The sequence below is a fragment of the Muscardinus avellanarius genome, assembly GCF_963383645.1.
Source record: "Muscardinus avellanarius genome assembly, chromosome: 10".
Classification (NCBI taxonomy): Eukaryota; Metazoa; Chordata; class Mammalia; order Rodentia; family Gliridae; genus Muscardinus; species Muscardinus avellanarius.
The window spans coordinates 100,869,929-100,890,810 of record NC_137796.1 but is presented as its reverse complement, the minus strand read 5'-3'; the positions used below and the strand labels follow the sequence as shown (position 1 = coordinate 100,890,810).

The following is a 20,882-nucleotide window of genomic DNA, read 5'->3' as shown; positions in this document are numbered from 1 at the left end:
TAATCCCAGCGCTTGGGAGGCTGAGACAGGAGGATTGCACAGGTTCAAAGCCAGCCTCAGCTACTTAGTGAGGCTCTCAGCAACTTAGTGAGACCCTGTTTCCAAATAAATATAAAATAGGTGTGGTAGTATAGTTCAGAGGTAGAAAGGCCCCTGGGTTCCACCCCCAGAACCACCAAAAAAAAAAAAAAAAAAAAAAATTAGGGCAGGGGACGTAGCTCGGAGACTGAATGTCCCTGGGTTCCATTCCCAGACTCCCCCAAAAAAACAAAAACAAAACAAAACAACAAAAAAACAACAACAAAGAATTGCTTTAAGTTTGAGATTAGTCCTTTGGCTTTACTTACACACATCCATTGTTGCTTTAAGATAACCTTGTAATGTCTGAAACAGCTAACTTGTTGATGTGATCCGTAGAAGCTTTCTCTATAAAAGTCTGATTGCTCTCTCAATAAAGCATGCAGTTGTACGTGATACTCTGCACCCCGTGTCCTGTGTTCAGCGCGGCTCTACCCTTGGGTGTCCAGTGCACTGACAGCATTCCAACAGAGAAACGCCATGACTATACACAACAGCGATTTGGGCTTTGGAAGCATGTGACTGAAAACAAGTGGTGGTATCATGTAATATGGTAATATGGCACACTGATGATTTTGCCCAACATTTTCCAGAAAGTTACTGATTTAACCCTGTTGTGAAACAGAACTATGCATTATATTTAACAAGATGTAGCTGGGCTTGGGAGGCCGAGACTGGAGGATTGCAGGCTCCCGACCAGCCTCAGCAATTTAGTGAGGTTTAAAAAAATATAGAGCCAGGTGTGGTGGTACAGGCTGGTAATCCAGTACTTGGGAGGCTGAGACAGGAGGATTGCAGGTTCGAGGCCAGCCTAAACAAGTAGTGAGACTCTCATTAACCTAGCGAGACTGTTTTGAAATTAAAATAGGGCTGGAGTGTAGCTTGGAGGTAGAATGTTCCTGGGTTCAATCCCCGGTACCACAATACATACACACACACATTCGGGGTGTGGGTGTAGCTCAGAGGTTGCACTCCCAATTCCGCCTGGGTTCAACCTCCACAGCCACAAAAACAAAACAAACAAGCCACGTGGTGGCGCACGGTTGTAATCCCAGCATTTGGGAGACTGAAACAGGAGGATCACGGTTCACAGACAGCCTCAGCTACTTAGTGAGGCCCTTTGCAACTCAGTGAGGCCCTGTTTCAAAACAAAGAATAAAAAATAGGGCTGGGGTGGAGCTCAGAGGTAAAATGCTCCTGAGTTCCATCCCCATTACTGCAAAAAAAAAAAAAAACAAAAACAAAGACAAAAACACATAAAAATCAGGCTGGGAGTACTGCTCAGGGGCCGATACCCCTGGGCTCAATCTCCCTCTCCCCAAATAAGAGATAGAAAAATAAAATAGAAGCCCTATATGGAGCCGCACGCCTGTAATCTCTACTTGGGAAGCTGAGACCGGAGGATCTTGGGCTACAGACCAGTCAACAACTGAAGGAGACTCTTAACAACCTAGCAAGACACTCAAAAACAAAAATAAAACGGGGTGGGGTGTGTGCGGCTTGGAAGTAGAATGTCCCTGGGTTCAAGCCTCAGTAACACACACACACAAATATTAAAACCAGGGGTGCTCTGCACCCCCAGCCCTCTTATGTTTTTTTCGTTTTGAAATAAGGTCTCGGTAAATTGCTGAGGTCAGTCTCAAACCCGAGACCCTCCAGCCTCAGACTTGCAACCGCTGGGATTCCTGGAGTGCGTCACCACGCCCAGACGCCCTTCCCACTTCTTTTCAGCCCAGAGCGCCCAACCTCTTTGGTCGGAGGAAGTCCGCCAAGTGGGAGGAGCGGTCCCATGCGGGGCGGGGAGGAGCCAGCCTTGGCGGCGCTCTAGCCCGCCCACGGCTCTCGTTCTCCCCACCTAAGGTTCTGATTGGCTGAAGGCTGCGCTGTCAGAGAGACTTCCGGGGGAGAGGCGGGATCTGGGAGGAGCATGACTTCCGGCACTGGGCGCTGCAAACGCGCGTCCCCGGCCCTATGGCGGCTCCGCTGCTTCACACGCGGTTGCACGGGGATGCGGCCGCTTCGGCCTCTGGGGTCACCACGCTGGGCGCCTCGAGATCTGGGTAAGACTTGTGACTGTGACCAGAGCCCAGGACTGGGGTCCGGGGAGCGGATCCGAAAGGGCTGGGATAGAGCTACTGGGGTGTGGCGGGAGCGGGAGTGGCGGTCGCGGGTTCGCGGGGTGGCGGCTCCCCGCGGGGGGCGAGGGAGTGGGAGGGCCTGGGCCGGCGAGCCTGCTCCCGCCCGTGCCCCCGCCCGTGCCCCCGTGCCCCCTCGGGCTCCCTCTGGGCTCCCTCTTCAGTCCCTCCGCCGCCTCGCCGGCTCTTGGAAGGGCTTCGCTAGGGTATGGGTTTTCAGCCGGGTGCTGTCGCTGATGACAAATCGAGTTTTAACGTTTTGTTGGAATTTCTTTTGACACACGTATCTTAACAGTCTCACGCAGCTTAAGTCCCTTTGGGGATCTTTCAGAAGAGGCGGGCTGCTGTATTTTTTCACTATTCTCCGTGTAAATAGAGCCAGTCTTGTAAAGCACTTAGCACGTATTCACAATCACGTATGAATTGCGTGCTTACCGTGGTACACACAGGGCACAGGAGTTTAGCCAGAGACTAACGAACGTTATTGCAGTCAACTGTTTACAGTGAGTGTGGGGGACAGTCAGTAGGCCAGTAAAGGAATGGACGAGAGGGTTTTATTTGGCGATAAGTGGCGTGGAGAAGTACAAGAGGGGAAGGGGAGGGATGACATTTGAACTTCAACTTGGATGAAGCCAGCCTTATGGATCCTGGGAAGAGTGCCTCTGGTAAAGTGAAGAGCAAGTGAAATGGGAACCAGCTTGACAGGTTTGAGGAACAAAGAGAAAAAGACACTGCCTGTAGTAAAACCAGGGGTTGGGATGAGGTCAGCGAGGCAGGCAGGGGTTGGATGAATATAGGATCCCGTAGGAGTAGTGTAGGGGTTTGAGTTCTATTCCAAGGGCAGTGGAAGACAGTTTTTACTGAGTGCAGAATAAACTGTAGAGGGATAACCAGGGAGACCATTTAAAAAGGCTTAGCAGCCGGGCGTGGTGGCTCACGCTTGTAATCCCAGCATTTGGGAGGCTGAGACCAGAGGGTCACAGTTCGCGGACAGCCTCAGCTACTTAGTGAGGCCCTCTGCAACTCAGTGAGACCCTGTTTCAAAATAAAGAATAAAAAATAGGGCAGGGGCTGTAGCTCGGAGGTAAAATGCCCCTGGGTTCCATCCCCAGACCCGCCAAAAAAAAAACAAAACAAAAAAACAAAAAAACCTTAGCATGGCCAGGCGTGGTGGTGCACGCTTGTAATCCCAGTGCTTGGGAGGCTGAGACAGGAGGATCGCACCGGTTCGAAGCCAGCCTCAACTACTTAGTGAGGCTCTCAGCAACTTAGTGAGACCCTGTTTCCAAATGAAAATACAAAGTAGGTCTGGGAGTAAAGCCCAGAGGTAGAAGGCCTCTGGGTTCCACCCCCATTGCCACCAAAAAAAAAAAAAAAAAAAAAAAAAAGAAGAAGAAGCCTTAGCATAGAACTGCTGAAGGATGTTGCTTCAGTAAATACTGGCTATTATCTTTTTTTTTTTTTTTTTCCTGCAGTGCTGGGGAATCTAACCCAGGGACTCAGTGCACGCCAGGACTATTAACGTGTGTGTGTGTGTGTTCTCATTCATGAACCTAATAACAGCTTGACAGTTTGGTAATCTTGGTTCTACAGGATTTCAGATATGCTTGCGTTAGAGAACGATTTCTTCAATTCTCCCCCAAGAAAAACTGTTCGGTTTGGTGGAACTGTGACAGAAGTGCTGCTGAAATACAAAAAGGTAAGTGTTGGTCACAATGCAGCAATATCTTACCACCAAAGAGCAGCAGAGGGGCTGGAGGCGCAGCTCAGTGAGAGGGTGTGTGCATAGCATGTGTAATGCCCTGGGTTTAATCTCCAGCACATATTTACACACACAAATATACATACATACATACATACATACATACATACATACATGCTTAAATGAATTTTAGAGCTGGTGTGGTGGAGCATGCTTGTAATCCTGTTACTTGAGAAGCTGAAACAGGAGGATTGCAGCCAGCCTCAGCGACTTAGACCCTCAGCAACTTAATGAGACCCTGTTTGAAAATAAGGAATAATATAAATAGGGCTGGGGGTAGCTCGTGTGTAGAATAGTAGAATGCCCCTGTGTTCAGTCCCCAGTACCACAAAAAAAGCAAAACAAACAAACAAACAAACAAGAAAAAGAATTTAAGGCACCAGTAATTTATTGTTAATTTTTTGTGGCACTGGGGTTTGAATCCAGGGGCTATAAGTCAACCCTATTTTATTTTATTCACTTTTTTTGTGCTGCTGGGGATTGAACCGGGCATTCTACCGAGCTACATCCCCCAGCCCAATTTTTTATTCTTTATTTTGAAACAAGGTCTCACTAAGTTGCGGAGAGCCTAAGTAGCTGAGGCTGGCCCCAAAGCTGCCATCCTCCTGTCTCAGCCTCCCAAGTACTGGGATTCCAAGAGTGGGCAGCTACACCTGACTCCAGCCCTATTTTCTTTTGCAACAGGGTTTTACTAAGTTGCTGGGGCTAGCCTCAAACCTGCTATCTTTTGTTTCAACTCCCAAGTACCAGGATGACAGATGTGTGAAGGGGGTTACTGGAGTGCTCTTCTCTACCTATGATTTATATCCCCAGCCCAGTTTTTTTTTTTTTTTTTTTTCCTGTAGTACTTACTGGGGATTGAACCCAGAGTCATTCTACCTTTGAGCTACATCCCTAGCCCAATTTTATTTATTTGGGAACAAGGTTTTGCCAGGCTGAAAGTCTCACTTCTTGCTGAAGCTATCCTCGAACCTGTGATCCTCTCACTCAGCTTCCCAAGTACTGGGATTATAGGCGTGTGCCACCATGCCTGGCTTATTTTTTAGTTTTTGAAACAGTCTCACTAAGTTGCAGAGGGCCTTGCTAAATTGGTGAAGCTGGCCTTGAGCCTTTGATCCTCCTATCTCAGCCTTCCACGCACTGGGATTATAGGCATATGCCACCACACCCAGTTGCAATAAAATATTTAATAATATGCATGATGCTGTCATTTCAGAATTAAAGTGATAATGCTTTTGCTGGGGTTTCCCAGCCTCATACTGTATTTACTTAATATCTTTCAAACTTTAGTAACTGCTAAAAACAAACACTAGAACTTTTTTTTCTTTTTGGCAGTACTGGGGATTGAACCTAGGGGCATTCTGCATCTGAGCTACAACCCCAGAACTATTTTTTTTATTATTATTCTTTATTTTGAAACAGGGTCTTACTAAGTTACAGAGGGTCTCACCAAGTAGCTGAGGCTGGCCGAGAACCTGCGATCCTCATGTCTCAGCCTTCCAAGTACTGGGATTACAAGTGTGCACTACCACATCCAGCTGAGTTCTTAAATCTTTGTAGTCAGATTTTATTATCACAAGGGCTGTATGAAAGTTACCAAGGTCCTTTTGCAATTTAATCAGGTAGTAAGGTATAATTATGTCCTACTATTGGTGTTTTACAGAGAACCACCATAAGCAAACTTTAATTCTCCTGCTCTTTTTAAGGGTGAAACGAGTGACTTTGAGTTGTTGAAGAACCAGCTGTCAGATCCAGATATAAAGGTAATTTTTTGTTTGATCAGTAGAAGTATTGCCACTTTGTTCAGGTATGAGTTTGCATTCTTGGTCCTACCGTGTTCTCTAGGACTTCTGTCTCTGCCCCTTTTACTTCAGCCCAGTGGTTCTCAACCAGAGGGCATTTGGCAGTAGCTGGATGCATATTTGGTTGTCATAATTGAGAGAGGAGAGGGTGCTGCTGGCATCTGGTGGGTAGATGACAGGGATGCTGTAATATCAGAAAAGCAGGGCCGGGTGTGACGGCACACGCTTGTAATCTCAGCTTGGGCGGCCGAGACCAGAGGATCACGGTTCACGGACAACCTCAGCTACTTAGAAAGGCCCTCTGTAACTCAGCGCGACCCTGTTTCAAAAATAAAAAGACTTAGCCAGGCATGGTGGCACACACTTGTAATTCCAGCATTTGGGAAGCAGAGATAGGAGGATCACGGTTCGTGGACAGCCTCAGCTACTACTTAGTGAGGCCATTTGCAACTCAGTGAGATCCTGTTTCAAAATAAAGAATTAAAAATAGGGTTGGGGTCGTGGCTTAGAGGTAGACTGCCTCTGGATTCCATCCCCAATACTACCAAAAAAAAAAAAAAAAGACTGAAAAATAGGGATGGGGGTGAAGCCTGGAGGTACCATGCCCCTGGGTTCCATTCCCAATACTGCAAAAAAAAAAGTCTCTTCCCTAAAATGGAGATTTAAAAAAAAAAAATATATATATATATATATAGTTTTTGCAGTACTGGGACACTAAGTAGTAGCTGAGGCTGGCTGTGAACCGCGATCCTCCTGTCTCAGCCTCCCAAACGCTGGGATTACAGGCTTGCGCCACCACGCCTGGCTAAAAAGAAATTATTTTAAGTAAACATGGAGATTTGTTGAAGAGGATTTAATAAGTTTATATACAAGAAGCACTCAGTCTCTGACCCCAAGGAAGGACCCTGTGGTTGTTAGCTGGTGTTTTGTTCTTGCTGACAGTCTGCACTGCTTACTTACGTTTCAGTCCGCTGTTGCCACTGGCTACTTCCCCTGACCCAGGTCGCCAGTGGCTTCGACATGCTGATTTCAGTGGACTTTTTCAAAGCCTTATGCTACTACTTTTGTGGTACTGGGAATTATACCCAGAGGCACTCTACCTCCAAGCTATACCCCCCCTTTTTATTTTTGGGTTTGAATCAGTCTCATTAAGTTGCAGAGGACCTCACTAGGTAGCTGAGGCTGGCCTTGAAACTGATCCTCCTGTCTCAGCCTCCCAAGTAATGGGATTATAAGCGTGCACCACTGCCCGGCTTTCCATAACCCTTTGGATGTCTCTAGTTCTGTCCTCCGTGTCCCTTTGTCAGCAGTGGAGCCTGACTCACTCCAGAGTACATGTCTGGGCATGTCAGTCCCCTGCTACAACCTTAGTGCCTGTGGAAGAACCAAGGGTCATCTCAGCACCGCCTGCATGCAGCCTGTGTCTGGCATCTCAGGCGATGCCTTATTCCCACAGCTGCCACTTGCGGTCTTTGTCCCTGGTCCACTGCATTTGAGGGGGCGCCTGGCTCCATTGTCCCCCTCCCCCACCGCCGTCTCAACAAGGGCAAGTGAGCGGCCTCTGTGCCTCAGCTTCTCATCCGTAGAATGGGACTCACTACTAGTACTTACTCCATTGGGAATTGCAGGGAATAAAAAAGTTAATAAATGTTCAGGTCTTCGAACACTGCCTGGCAGTTTTGTTGTTTTTGTGGTATTGGGGACTGAACCGGGGACAGTCTACCTCTGAGCTACACCCCCTGTCCTATTTTATTTTTTTGTTTTGAAACAGGGTCTTGCTAAAATGCTGAGACTGTTCTTAACCCTGCGATCCTCCCGTCTCAGACTCCCAAGTACTGGGATTGTAGGTGTGCGCTACCATCCCCGACTATGTTGGTGTTTAATACTCTGAGTACTATCATTACTTTGATCTATAAATCTTCCTACACCCCCTGCCCTATTTTTTTTTTTTAATTCTTTATTTTGAAATAGGGCCTCACTAAGTAACTGAGGCTGTCGGTGAACCGCGATCCTCCGGTCTCAGCCTCCCGAATGCTGGGATTACAAGCGTGCGCCACCACGCCCGGCCAAATGTTGCCTTCTTTAATGGAGTTTACCCTGGTTCTTTATAAGCTCATAAATACCTCTACATTCAGTCCATGCTAGCACATCTTTCTAATTGCATTAGTTAGCGTCCAAGATACTCTCTGACCCACCTGGTTCTTCTCTGCTCCTGAGACTTGTCTGTTGGTTTGCTGAGCATAGATACAGCCAGACTGAACTACTTCCTTTTTCCTCAAAATGTGCTTTATCCTGTGTAAGGAATATCGCTCCCTCAAATACTTTTTTAACGCCGGGCGTGGTGGCGCACTCTTGTAATCCCCACGCTTGGGAGGCAGAGACAGGAGGATCGTGCAGGTTTGAAGCCAGCCTCGCTGGCTTAAGAAACCCTGTTTCCAAATAAAATATAAAATAGGTCTGGGAGTGTAGCCTGGAGGTAGAAGGGCTTCCAGGAACTCCAGTACCACTAAAAAAACCTTTCTTACTATTTAAAGACAGCTGCGCATCTTTTTTTTTTTTTTTTTTTTTTTTTTTTTGGTACTAGGAATTGAACCCAGGGGCATTCTGTATCCCAGCTATATCTCTAGGAAACACCCCCCCTCCCCCCCAGTACTGGGGATGGAACCCAAGGGCATTCTACCTCCGAGCAATGCCCCCAGCCCTATTTTTCATTCTTTATTTTGAAACAGGGCTCCCTGAGATTCAAAGGACCTCACTAAGTAGCTGAGGCTGGCCGTGAACCCAGACCCTCCTATCTCAGCCTCACAAATGCTGGGATTACTAGTGTGTGCCACCACGCCCGGTTTCCCAGCACTTTTTATTTTGAAAGAGGGTCTCAAGTTGCTGAGGCAGACCTTGAACCTGGATCCTCCTGTCTCAGCCTCCCAGATACTAGGATTACAGGCACGCACCATCACACCTGGCTGCAGCATCACATCTTTGTGTGTGTGTGTGTGTGTGTGTGGTATTGGGGGGTGAACCAGGGGCATCGTACCTCTGAGCTTCACCCCTAGCTCTTAATTTTTTTTTTTTTTAATAGAATCTCTGACTTGTAGAAGGCCTCAGAAAGTTGCTGAGGCTGGCCATGAACCTGTGATCCTCATGCCTTAGCCTCCCAAATACTGGGATTACAAGCATGCAGCACCACCCTTTTTTTTTTGTGTGTGTGTGTGGTACTGGGATTGAACCCAGGGCATTCTACATCTGAGCTACATCCCCGGCCTTGTTTTTCTTTTTTTTTTTTTAATTTCTTTTTTTTTTTTATTGGTGCACTGTATTCATACATCATAATGGGATGAAAAAAACTTGTAGACATACATGCACACATCGCCCAATTAGCCCCTACCCGATCCCCACCCCGTTCCCTCCCCATCCCACCTTCCCATGCTTGGCTTAGTGGTTGACATCTAGTTTTATAGCAATTTATCCAAAATTAACAATGATAATCTCACATAGCAGTTTCATTTGTCTGATACCAAGCTTTTGATGACTTAAAGATGACATTTCAATATTTCTTTTTGCTTCTTTCTTACCAGAGAATATTTTTTCTTTTCTTTTTTTTGGTGAAACTATCATACATTTATTTATTTATTTTTCAGAAAAAAATCTATTCTAATGTGGAATATGGACTCTAGATACCCAAAACAATCTCGAAAAAGAACAAAGCTAGAAGATGTATATCTTCTGATTTCAAACCATATAAAGCTACAATAATTGAAACAGTGTAGTAATGTTCTAAAGGCAGATATATAAACCAGTGGAGTTAAATAAAAGCCTAGAGATAAAAGTCTTCCATATATTGTCAAGTTTTTTTGGACAAGGTTTCCATGAACATTTGGTGGAGGAAATAATAATCTTTTAACTAAATATTGTTGAAAAATAATAATTACATGAAAAAGAATAAAATTGGACCCTTACCTAACACCATATACAAATATTAACTCAAAATAGATAAAAGACCTAAATATAAATCTTAAGACTATAAACTTTTAGAAGAATCTCCGGCGTATCTCCTCTGTGGCTCTGAGCTCCGTTCTGAGTCCCCCTCCTCTCTGGGGCCTGGTGCTGCAAGGAAAGATGGCACCCGCCGGTCCGTGCCGCGGTTCCAGCCGCAGCACTGCGATCTGGTTTCTTTCTGTGTCTTATTTTTCCAGCCCTCTTTTTCTCTGTCTCTTGTAATTAAATTTTTTTTTTCTCTGCTGATGGTGTTTTCTGACTATGAAAGGCGCTGATTTTGTAGTAATAGAGATTGGTTGTTAGCGGGGCTCATAAGCCCCGCTTTTCTCCGCCGCCATCTTCCCAGAAGTCCCCCTGTTTTTCATTCTTTATTTTGAAACGGTGTCACTATGTTGCAGTGGGCCTCACTAAGTAGCTGAGGCTGGCTGAGAACCTATGATCCTCCTGTCTCAGCTTCTCAAGTACTGGGGTTACAAGCGTGCCCCACCACGCCTGCCTGCATACTTCATATATTATTTGTTATAAACTTGCATTATTTGAACAGCCATGCTTAGCTCTTCCAGCCCATCATGAATGAATGAATGAATTTATTTCTTTGGTGCTAGTGATTGAACCCAGAGGTGTTCTACCTACAAGCTACACCCTCAACCCCTCACTATGTTATTGAGGCTGGCTTTGAACTTGTATTCCTCCTGTCTTAGCCTCCTGAGTACTGGGGTTACAGGTATATACCGCATGCCAGGCTCCAACTCCTAATTTAAGTGTTATTAATAGATGCTTGGTGCAAAGCAGATGTGTGTGGTGTTGTTTTAGAGGATCTGTGATTTTTCTCTCTTCTTTTTGATGGTACTGGGGATTGAATCCAGTGACGTTCTACCTTCTACACCCCCTGGCCCTTTTAAAATTTCTTTTTTGGAAATGGTCTTTCTAGGTTGCTAAGAGTTTCACTACATTGCTGAGGCTGTCCTTGAACCTGCAGTCCTCCCATCTCAGCCTCCCAAGGATTTGTGATTTTGACAGTACTTGTTTCTGTTTAACTTCAGGATGATCAGATCATTAACTGGCTTCTGGAATTCCGCTCCTGTATCATGTACTTGACAAAAGACTTCGAGCAGCTTATCAACATTCTACTGGTAAGCGCACCGTTTCTTTCACTGACTAGTAGGTAATTCGGTACTTTGAAAGCAGTAAACGTCAGTTTTCTTTATCTTCACCTACCCACTCTAGAGATTGCCCTGGTTGAGTAGGAGCCAGACGGTGGTGGAGGAGTATTTGGCTTTTCTCGGTCACCTTGTCTCAGCACAGACTGTTTTCCTTAGACCTTGTCTCAGCATGATTGCTTCTCATTTTGTACCCCGTAAGTGGTTATTCTTTGCTTATTTCTTTCCTTCCTCCCCTCTTTCCTTGCCTCCTTCCCTTCCTTTCTCTTTTTCCCCTTTCTGCCTCCTATCCCTTCCTCCTTTTCTTTTTTGCTATAAAGCAGAGGTTCGTTTTGGCTCATAGCTCTGGTCTAAGGTCAAGGGGCCACATGTGGTCATGGCTGCCTTGCTGACAGAGTCCGGAGGTGACGTAGGCCATCACAAAAAACAGTCAGGAGGCATGTGCGCATGCGCGTGTGTGTGTGAGTGAGAGAGACTTTGTTTTGTTTTCTTTTGTTTTTGTACTGGTGATTAAATCCAGGGGAATTCCACCTCCAAGCTACACAGCCAGCCCTATTTTATTTTATTTTGAAATAGGGTCTTACTATGTTGATTAGTGTCACTACTTGCTGAGGTTGTCCTTGAACCTGAGATCCTCCTGTCTCAGTTTCCCAAGTATTGGGATTATAGGGGTGTGCAATCATGCCTGGCTTGGTTTTTTATTTTGAAACAGGGTCTCATTAAGTTACTGAGGCTGGCCTTGAACCTGCAATCCTCCTGTCTCAGCCTCCCAAGTATTGGGATTATAGGCCTGTGCCACCATGCCCAGCCTGATTTTTTTTTTTTTTTTTTCATACTGGGGATAGAACCCCAGGGACATTGTACCTCCGAGCTACACCCGTAGCCCTATTTTTTAGTTATTTTATTTTATTATTTATTTATTTATTTTGCTGGTCTGGGGATGGAACCCAGGGGCATTCGACCTCCGAGCTACACCCCCTGCCCTATTTATTTTTTATTCTTTATTTTGAAACAGGGTCTCACTAAGTTACAGAGGGCCTCACTAAGTAACTGAGGCTTTCTGCAAACCTTAATCCTCTGGTCTCAGCCTCCTGAATGCTGGGATTACAAGCTGAGCCATCACGCCTGGCTTAGTCTTTTTCTTTTTGCAACAGAGTTTCACTGAGTTGTGAAGAGCCTCCCTAAGTAGCTGAGGCTGTTCCTGAACTGAGATCCTCTGGTTTCAGTCTCCGGAATGCTGAGATTACAAGCAGGCACCACCCCGCTCAGATCCCAGCCTGATTTTGATGGATCGTAATTTGCTTTAATGAGACTCTGAAAGTCTAGGGATTTGTAGTTGTTTAAAAGCTATCAATTTGATTCACCTTTTCCCCTTTGGGTTATAAACTTAGTCATGCTACTAAGTCTGTAGCTAAGCTTTGTATAGCTGTTCACATCTAGATCCATGACAGAAGAATAACATATTTTCTTTTTCTATCAAAAGCTCGAGTGATCTTTAAGGAAGGTGACATTGATGTTTCAGATTCTGATGATGAAGATGAAAGTAAGTATAAAAACACTAAAGCAAGGAATGCCTTCTGTATCTTAATGAACACGTATTGAATGACAGTAGAACTCAATATATTGGTACCTGTTCTAATAAGGAGATGGTAACACATGGCAATCTTTGATAGAGTCTTTTTGACACAATTATATTATTATGTAATTGCCTTCCATGTGTTGGTAAACTAATTACTTCATTTAATCTTTATTGATAGTGAGTTGTTGAGAAAAATTTTGAAATTATTTGGATAAATTAACTTCAGTTTTGGTTAGCGAGTGTTTTCTGCTGGTTCGTCATTTTTCAGTTTTCAAATTTATTTTGATGTTCACGCTGTCAACTTTTCTCCTTGCAGATCTTCCTGCAAATTTTGACACGTGTCACAGAGCCTTGCAAATAATAGCGAGATATGTCCCATCGTGAGTAAACTTGCTACTTTAAATCATAATGTTTAGTTCTTAAGAAAATTGTGATTGTATTGAGATTATAGTTCAGTGGTAGATTGCTGACTTAGCATGCGTAAGCCCCTGGGTTTGATTCCCAGCATCACAAAAAGAGAAAGAAAATTAAAATTAACTTGTAACTGCTGGGTGTGGTGGCGCATGCTTGTAAGCCAGTGCTTGGGAAGTTGAGACAGGTGGATCGCACAGGTTTGAAGCCAGCCGCAGCTACTGAGCGAGGCTCTCGGCAACTCAGACCCTGTTTCCAAATAAAGTATAAAATAAGTCTGGGAGTATAGCCCAGAGGTAGAAAGCTCCTGGGTTCCACCCCCACACCCCCCAAAAAAAATTAACTTGTAGAAAATCAGTCGGGCATGGTGGCTAATTTCTATAATCCCAATATTTGCAAGGCTGAGACAGGAGGATCCCAGGTTTGAGGCCAGTCTCAGCTGCAGCCACAGAGCAATACCGTGTTTCAAAAAGGGGTGTGGTTTGCAGGTAAAATGCCTCTGGGCTCAATACCAAGTACAAAAACAAACAAAACTTCTACTTAGATTTTCCCTCTAATTTTATGTAGTGGTTGCAATTTTGCTTTGCTTTTATCTTCAACAGGTAAGGTATCTAAAAATTTTCAGTGAGAAATCCCCGCATTTGTGACATGCCATATAAATAAAACTTGTAGTTCAAAGCAAAGCTTTGCCGGTGTGTGTTTCTTTGGAGGGACGCTCTTCTAGTCCCCTCTGTTGATCCTCCTGTTTTAGCTTCCCAAGTGCTGGGGTCACAGGTGTGGGCACCACGTCCTGCTGACGTGTTTAGTTTTTACATCGAAATTCTGTTAAATTTTTGTAGAAGAAAACGCTTCACAAAAATTTGATTTGCTACATATATTAAAGTTTATTAATAAAGGTTATTTTCCTCCGAGTTGGTTGAGATTTTCTCTGAAGCAATACTTTCGTCTTAACTTTGAATCCCTTGAGGTGGGGGTTCCTGTTTCTCTCGTGATCTATCCTTATTTGTTGTTAGGATGGAAATGTTACCTTCCCCAAAAGTTAACATGATTGACTAAAACGATTTTTTTTAAAACAGGACACCATGGTTTCTTATGCCGATACTGGTGGAAAAGTTTCCATTTGTTAGAAAATCAGAGCGAACATTGGTAAGAAATTTTTTCATGGGGTCAATAATGGAAAGACTGTTTTGTGTTAGTTTCTTTAAGCCATTTTCTAGATTGTAAACACAAGAGTGAGACTTTGATTCTCTTCCTTATTAAGTGGCTACAAGGGCTTCCTAATGCCTTTTTCCTCATTACTATGTGTAAGTCATGGTCAGAGTCTATTTCAGAAATATCTTACACAGATACGAATTACTAGAAGATAACGGTGCATACATTACTGATTGTAAACTTCATTATTTGAACATGTTAGCAGAGTCTTATATAGATAAATTCTGAGTGAGCCCTCATGTATTTTTTTCCCCCTATAGTGCTGGGATTATACCCAGGGCCTTGCATATGACAGACAAGTGCTGTACTGTTGAGTTATGGCCCCACTCAGCCTTTGTGCAGCATTTAGATATCTGTAATTTTTCATAATTGACAGCAGCTACTTTCTGTGCATAGTTTTTCCTAAATAAAGTACTACATATATTGACTGAGGAGTTAATAACTTTTTTATTTAGTATTTGTGATAGTGTGTGTCAAGTGGAATATTATAAGCCACTGTATTGCTTATGAAAATTGATGCAGAAATTCTCAAGAAAAACAAAAGAGTCGGGCGCACTCTTGTAATCCCAGTTGGCAAGAGGCACAGGTTCGAAGGCAGCCTCAGCTACTTAGTGAGGCTCTCAGTAACTTAGTGAGACCCTGTTTCCAAATAAAATATAAAAAAACAGGTCTGGGAGTATAGCCCAGAGGTAGAAAAGCCCCTGGGTTCCACCCTCAGTACCACACACAAAAAAAAAGAAACCCAGAGGGAAGCTGGGTGTGGTGGTACATGCTTGTAATCCCAGTACTTGGGAGGCTGAGACAGGAGGATCGCAGGTTCTAAGCCAGCCTCGACAAATTAGTGAGACCTCCACAACTTAGAGAGACCCTGTTTCCAAATAAGAAATAAAATTGGGCTGGAGGTTTATCTCAGAGGTAGAATCCCTCTGGGTTCAATCCCTAGTACCACAAAAATAAAAAACTGGGAGTATAGCCCGGAGCTAGAATGCCCCTGTGTTCAGTCCTCAGTAACACACACACAGACACAGACACACTATAAACAAATAAATAGGCAAATTTAAAATAAGCAAAGGGAGCCGGGTGTGGCGGCGCATGCTTGTAATCCCAGCACTTGGGAGGCTGAGGCAGGAGGATCACAGGTTCAAGGACAGCCTCAGCTACTTAGTGAGGCTAACTCATTGATACCCTGTTTCAAACTTATTGATACCCTGTTTCAAAATAAGGAATAAAAAAATAGGACTGGGGGTGTAGCTCAGAGGTACAATGCCCCTGGGTTCAATCTCCAGTAACACACACACACACACACACACACACACACACACACACACACACAGCCAACCATAAAAAAAAGAAATGGCTTCTCTAGGTTGTTGGGAATCTCAGTAAGTTACTGAGGCTGGTCTTGAACCTGGGATCCCCTGGTCTTAACCTCCCACGTCCTGGGATCACAGGCGTGTGCCACCATGCCTGGCCATGGTATACTTTAAATGGGTGAATTGCATGGAATATGAACAATGTCTTAATAAAGCTGTTTGTAAAACAGTAGAAATATGAAAATTATCAACTCATTTTACTGGGGAGACTTGGAGTAGTTGTATTAAATATTATATATGTATACATGTAAATACATAGTATAATTTCTGATTATATTCTATTATATATATATATATCTTTATGGAACTGGGGATTGAACTCAGGGGCATTTCACCTCTGGGCTACACTCCCAGCCTGATTTTTCATTCTTTGTTTTTAAACAAGGTCTTATAAGTTACAGAAGGCCTCAATAAGTAGCTGAGGCTGGCCATGAACCCAGGATCCTCCTGCCTCGGCCTCCCAAGTACTAGGATTACAAGCGTGCGCCATCACGCCTGGCTTTATCTATATATTTAAACAAATTTATATAATTGATGTTTTGCTTTTATAATTATTAGCCATTTGTTCTATATTGAAGTATGTGCGTGTTTCATGCTCTGCTTTCAGGAATGTTACGTTCATAACTTATTGAGGATAAGTGTCTATTTTCCAACCTTGAGGCATGAAATTCTGGAGCTTGTTATTGAAAAGCTGCTCAAATTGGATGTAAGTGCTGAGTCATCTATTTTCGCCTTTCTCTTCATTTATTGAATGTGGTGTATTTGTTACAATCACGGTATGTGACATAAGAACCTCATCTTTTGCTTCATTTCCTTTTTTCTCTTTTCTTTTTTGGTGGTGCTAGGAGCTGAACCCAGAGGAGTTTTACCTCCAAGCTACACAACCCTGTTTATTATTTTCATTTATTTTATTTTTATTTTTACTGTGGTCCTGGGGATAGAATCCAGGGGCATTCTACCTCTGAGCTGCACCTCCGGCCCCATTTTATTTATTATTTCAAACAAGCCCTCCCTAAGTTGCCGAGGCTGGCTGAGTATTTGCAATCTTCCTGTCTCATCCTCCCAGTTACTGGGATTACGCCGTTTATCACCACGCCCTGGTCATTTTTTATTTATTTATTTATTTATTTTTATTTATTTATTTTTTTGGTGGTACTGGGGTTCCTGGAAGCCCTTCTACCTCCGGGCTACACTCCCAGACCTATTTTATACTTTTATTTGGAAACAGGGTCTCCTAAGCCAGTGAGGCTGGCTCCGAGCCAGCGCGATCCTCCTGTCTCCGCCTCCCAAGTGCAGGGATTACAAGCGTGCGCCACCACGCCTGGCCATTTTTTATTTTTTGAAACAAGGCCACGCAAAGTTGTGAAGGGCCTCACTACAAGTTCCTGAGGCTGGCCACAAATCTGCAGTCCTCCTGTCTCAGCCTCCCTAATCCTGGGATTATAGGCCTGTTCTACGATGCCTCACTCTCTACTCTTATAAAACACGTACGTGAGTGTCCTGGGCATAGAAAGAGATGGGATAAGTGTTGATTTTGTTAAGGCTTGTTTAGAGTGGTCATGTCACAGTATGTAGTGATGGGGGCTTGGATCAGAGCGTGGGATTATAATTAAATTTCTTCGTGAGTTGGATCAGTGTATAGGTGTGCAACGTAATTGTGCTGTTATGATGTATAAGGTATTAGTACACCTTTTAAAGTATGTGTAGCAGGTGAATTTCCAACCTCAAACTGTATTTTAAATGCTTTTGTTTTTCATCTTTCTTCCTCTCTTCTATTCTTTTCCTTTTTTTGTTTGTTTTGTTCCAATGTAGGTGAATGCATCCCGACAGGACATTGAAGATGCTGAGGAGACAGCAGCTCAAGCTGGTGGTGGGACAGATGCCACAGAAGGGTTATTTAATATGGTCAGCATTTCTATGTGAAGTTTATTATTTCAGTGTGGGAAGAGATGGCTAGAGGCTTCTCGTCTTTGTTAAGCGTTAAGGTTAAGATAAAAAAGTTTGGCAAAGCTGGGTGTGGCGGAGCATGTCTGTGATCCCAGGCCTTGGGAGGCTGAGATGGGAGGATTGCAGGTTTGAGGACAGTCTCAGCAATGCATGGGGACTCTTAGCAACTGAGATCCGGTCTCAAAATAAAAAATAAAATAGAGCTGGGAGTGTAGCCTGGAGGTAGAATTCCCTTAGGTTCAATCCCCAGTACCACCAAAGGGGGGAAAAATGTTTGGAAACATGAAAATGCGCTGGGGTGGTGGGACACACCTGTGATCCCGGGACTTGGGAGGCTGAGACAGCAGGATCGCAGGCTCACAGCGAGCCCCAGCAACTTAGTGAGGTTCTCAGCAACTTAGCAAGACCCTGTTTCCAAATAAAAAATAAGATAGGGCTGGAGGTACAGCCCGGAGGTAGAAGGCCCCTGGGCTCTACCCCCAGGACCACAAAAGGCATGGAAATGATCCTGGAGTGAGCAAGTCGCTGCCCCGTTGGTTACTGCCTGGGGTAACTGGTTTGTTTCCAGGGCTTTGAATTTAGTTTGGTGAAACATTTTTTAATTTCTTTCATAAAATCTTCATAGTTTGACAAAGCATGCCACTTTGGTGTCTGTATCTCACTGTTGTGCACCACCGAGCAGTGCTCTCTGCCAGTGGTGTCTGCGGTGGGCTTAGTGGGAGGAGACCCTGCGGGGCACGCAGGTGCGCTTGGGGCAGCGCGGCAGAACGAAAGGGCAGGAGGGGGAAGCAGGGCCTGGTCTCCCTTGAGAGCAGCCGCAGTCTGAACTTGCCAGTTGCTCTGCGACAGAATCGCTCCCCAGAGTTTGCTCTGGGTTCAAGACCAGAGAGTGAGCCCCTTCTGACCCCGGCCGGTCAGTCACTGAGTCCCAGGGGACGGTCTTGGCTGCTTCTCTGCTGGCGAAAGGAGAGTGCCGTGAATCCCGGCAGTCAGCACTGCCCGCAGCTTTGAGATGGATGCTGTGACCCAGCACACAGTGCTCACCCCCAAAGGCACCTGGAGCGGGGAGGTGGGGAGCCTGGTGTTTGCTTGGCCAGCTCTGTATGGGCATTCTGAGTGAGAAACCGGCTTGTGGGTTTGGCTCATCGGTAGAGCACGTGCTGACAAACGTGGCCCTGGGTTCGGTCCCAACCCCAAGTGTGCTTTTATTTTATTTATTCGTTGAATTTTTGGTCCTGGGGATTGAACTCTGGGGCTTTCTGCCTCTGAGCTACACCCTCAGTCCCTTGTTTTATTTTTTTGCAGTACTGGAAATTTAGCCCGGGGACATTGTCCCTCTGAGCTACAACTTAGTCCTACTTTTGTGTGTGTGTGTGTGTGTTTGTGGTACTAGGGATGGAACCCAGGGGCTTTCTACCTCTGCACTACACTCCCAGAGCTGATATCTATATCTATATATCCTTATGTATTTTTTTTGTGTGTGTGTGGTATTGGGGGTGGAACTCAGGGGCTTTCTACCTCTGGGTTATACTCCCAGACCTATTTTTTATATTTTATTTGGAAATAGGGTCTCACTACGTTGCTGAGAGCCTCACTAAGAAGCTGAGGCTGGGTTCAAACCTGTGCGATTCTCCTGTCTCAGCCTCCCAAGTGCGGGGATTACAAGCATGTGCCACCACGCCCAGTGACCTGTTTTATATTTTATTTGGAAACAGGGTCTTCACTAAGTTGCTGAGAGCCTCATTTAAGTAGCTGAAACTGGTTTCAAACCTGCTATCCTCCTGTCTCAGTCTCCCAAGTACTGGGATTACAAGCATGTGCCACCATGCTCAGCCCCCAGCCCTATTTCTATTCTTTATTTTGAAACAGGGTCTTACTAAGTTGCAGAGCACCTCACTAAGTGGGTGAGGCTGGCCATGAACCTGCGATCCTCCTATCTCTGGCTCCCAAGTCCTGGGATCACAAGCGTGCATCACCAGGCCCAGCTCCTGCTTATCTTTTGTTTCCTGTGCTTTTATTGGTGCATCGTAGTCGCACATCATAATGTGGTTCAGAGCGATCGCGGCATGCAGACAGCACTTGGTGGGTCCCTTTTTATTTTGAAACAGAAGGTGCTGAGTTGCTGCGGTCTTGCGAAGTCTCTGGGGCTGGCCTCCATCCTACGATCCTCCCGTCTCAGCCTCCCAAGTCCTGAGATTACGGGTGTGGGAGGGCCACCGTGCTCGCCTCCTGTGCTTTTATTTTAAGCCCCACAAGTGTTTCTGATTAACCTTCCTGAACGAGAGTCCCCGCCTAGGAAGTTGTCTGTGTAATTTTCCTCTAGAAGCACTTTCACTGAGTTTTCAAAACGTCAATTTCTACTTCTAAGGATGAAGACGAAGAAGCCGAACGTGAAGCGAAGGCCGACGCTGCGCAGCTCGGTCAGATGGCCCACCCCATGGCTGAGCGCCTGGACGTCCTGCTGTCCTTGCTCTTGTCCTACATCAAGGACGTCTGCTGCGTGGATGGTAACGGCCGAGGATGCGCCAGCTAACGCTCCTGGCTCTGCTGGGCGTTGTCCTTCCATTTGTGTAGTACAATGATCCCGTGAAAGTCACTCACGTATCGGATTTGAAAAGATTAGAGAGAAAAAGTTTACTTGCCGTTGTCGCATAGCTTGGAAATGTGGGGCTAGGTAGGGTAAGACTCGGTTCCATTGCTTTGCACAGCCCCTGCTCTTTTCACTGTACCAGTCTTAGGCAGAGGTCAGATTACACTCAGGTTGTTCGAGACCTTTAAGAATGAAGTGGAGCCGGGCGTGGTGGCGCACGCTTGTAATCCCAGCATTCGGGAGGCTGAGACTGGAGGATCGTGGCTCGTGGACAGCCTCAGCTACCTAGTGAGGCCCTCTGCAACTCAGTGAGACCCTGTTTCAGAATAAAGACTATGCCGGGCGTGGTGGCGCACGCTTGTAATCCCCGCACTTGGGAGGCAGAGACAGGAGGATCGCGCAGGTTCGAAGCCAGCCGCGCGTGCTGGCTTAGGAGACCCTGTTTCCAAATTAAAAAAAAAAAAAAATTAAAAATAGGTCTGGGAGTGTAGCCCGGAGGTAGAAGGGCTTCCAGGAACCCCAGTACCGCCAAAAAAAACCCACCAAAAACAAACTAAAAAAATAGGGCAGGGGGTGTAGCTCAGAGGTTGAATGCCCCTGAGCTCCATCCCCAGACCCGCAAAATAAAGAATGAAGTGGGCATCGTGTGGAGGGTAGCGGTCCAGGCTGTGTGTGCACAGTGTCTTTTCTTGGTGCCATTGTGTCAGATGCAGGGGCTATACTGTCCAGGGCTTCCTGCCCTCATGAAACAATCTGGAGAATTTACCATGAGCCAATAGTATTCGCCCATTAACCTTGCTAAGACTCAAGAATGAGCTTGTAGTTACTCAGCTTGAA

General features: G+C 45.2%; 1 protein-coding gene across 1 annotated transcript in view; it reads left to right on the top strand.

Moving 5' to 3' along the window:
• Nucleotides 1–2,049: 2,049 nt before the first annotated feature.
• Nucleotides 2,050–20,882, top strand: part of RRN3 (RRN3 homolog, RNA polymerase I transcription factor) — a gene marked incomplete at both ends in the record, with an annotated part of 35,163 nt that continues 16,330 nt past the window's right edge. Inside the window, 11 exons of the mRNA XM_080702814.1 lie at nucleotides 2,050–2,138; nucleotides 3,807–3,912; nucleotides 5,682–5,738; nucleotides 10,817–10,906; nucleotides 11,001–11,130; nucleotides 12,417–12,476; nucleotides 12,829–12,892; nucleotides 14,000–14,069; nucleotides 16,116–16,214; nucleotides 17,321–17,413; nucleotides 19,824–19,962. Of these exons, the coding sequence (XP_080558940.1) occupies nucleotides 2,050–2,138; nucleotides 3,807–3,912; nucleotides 5,682–5,738; nucleotides 10,817–10,906; nucleotides 11,001–11,130; nucleotides 12,417–12,476; nucleotides 12,829–12,892; nucleotides 14,000–14,069; nucleotides 16,116–16,214; nucleotides 17,321–17,413; nucleotides 19,824–19,962 (997 nt within the window). The remainder of the gene's footprint in view (nucleotides 2,139–3,806; nucleotides 3,913–5,681; nucleotides 5,739–10,816; nucleotides 10,907–11,000; nucleotides 11,131–12,416; nucleotides 12,477–12,828; nucleotides 12,893–13,999; nucleotides 14,070–16,115; nucleotides 16,215–17,320; nucleotides 17,414–19,823; nucleotides 19,963–20,882) is intronic.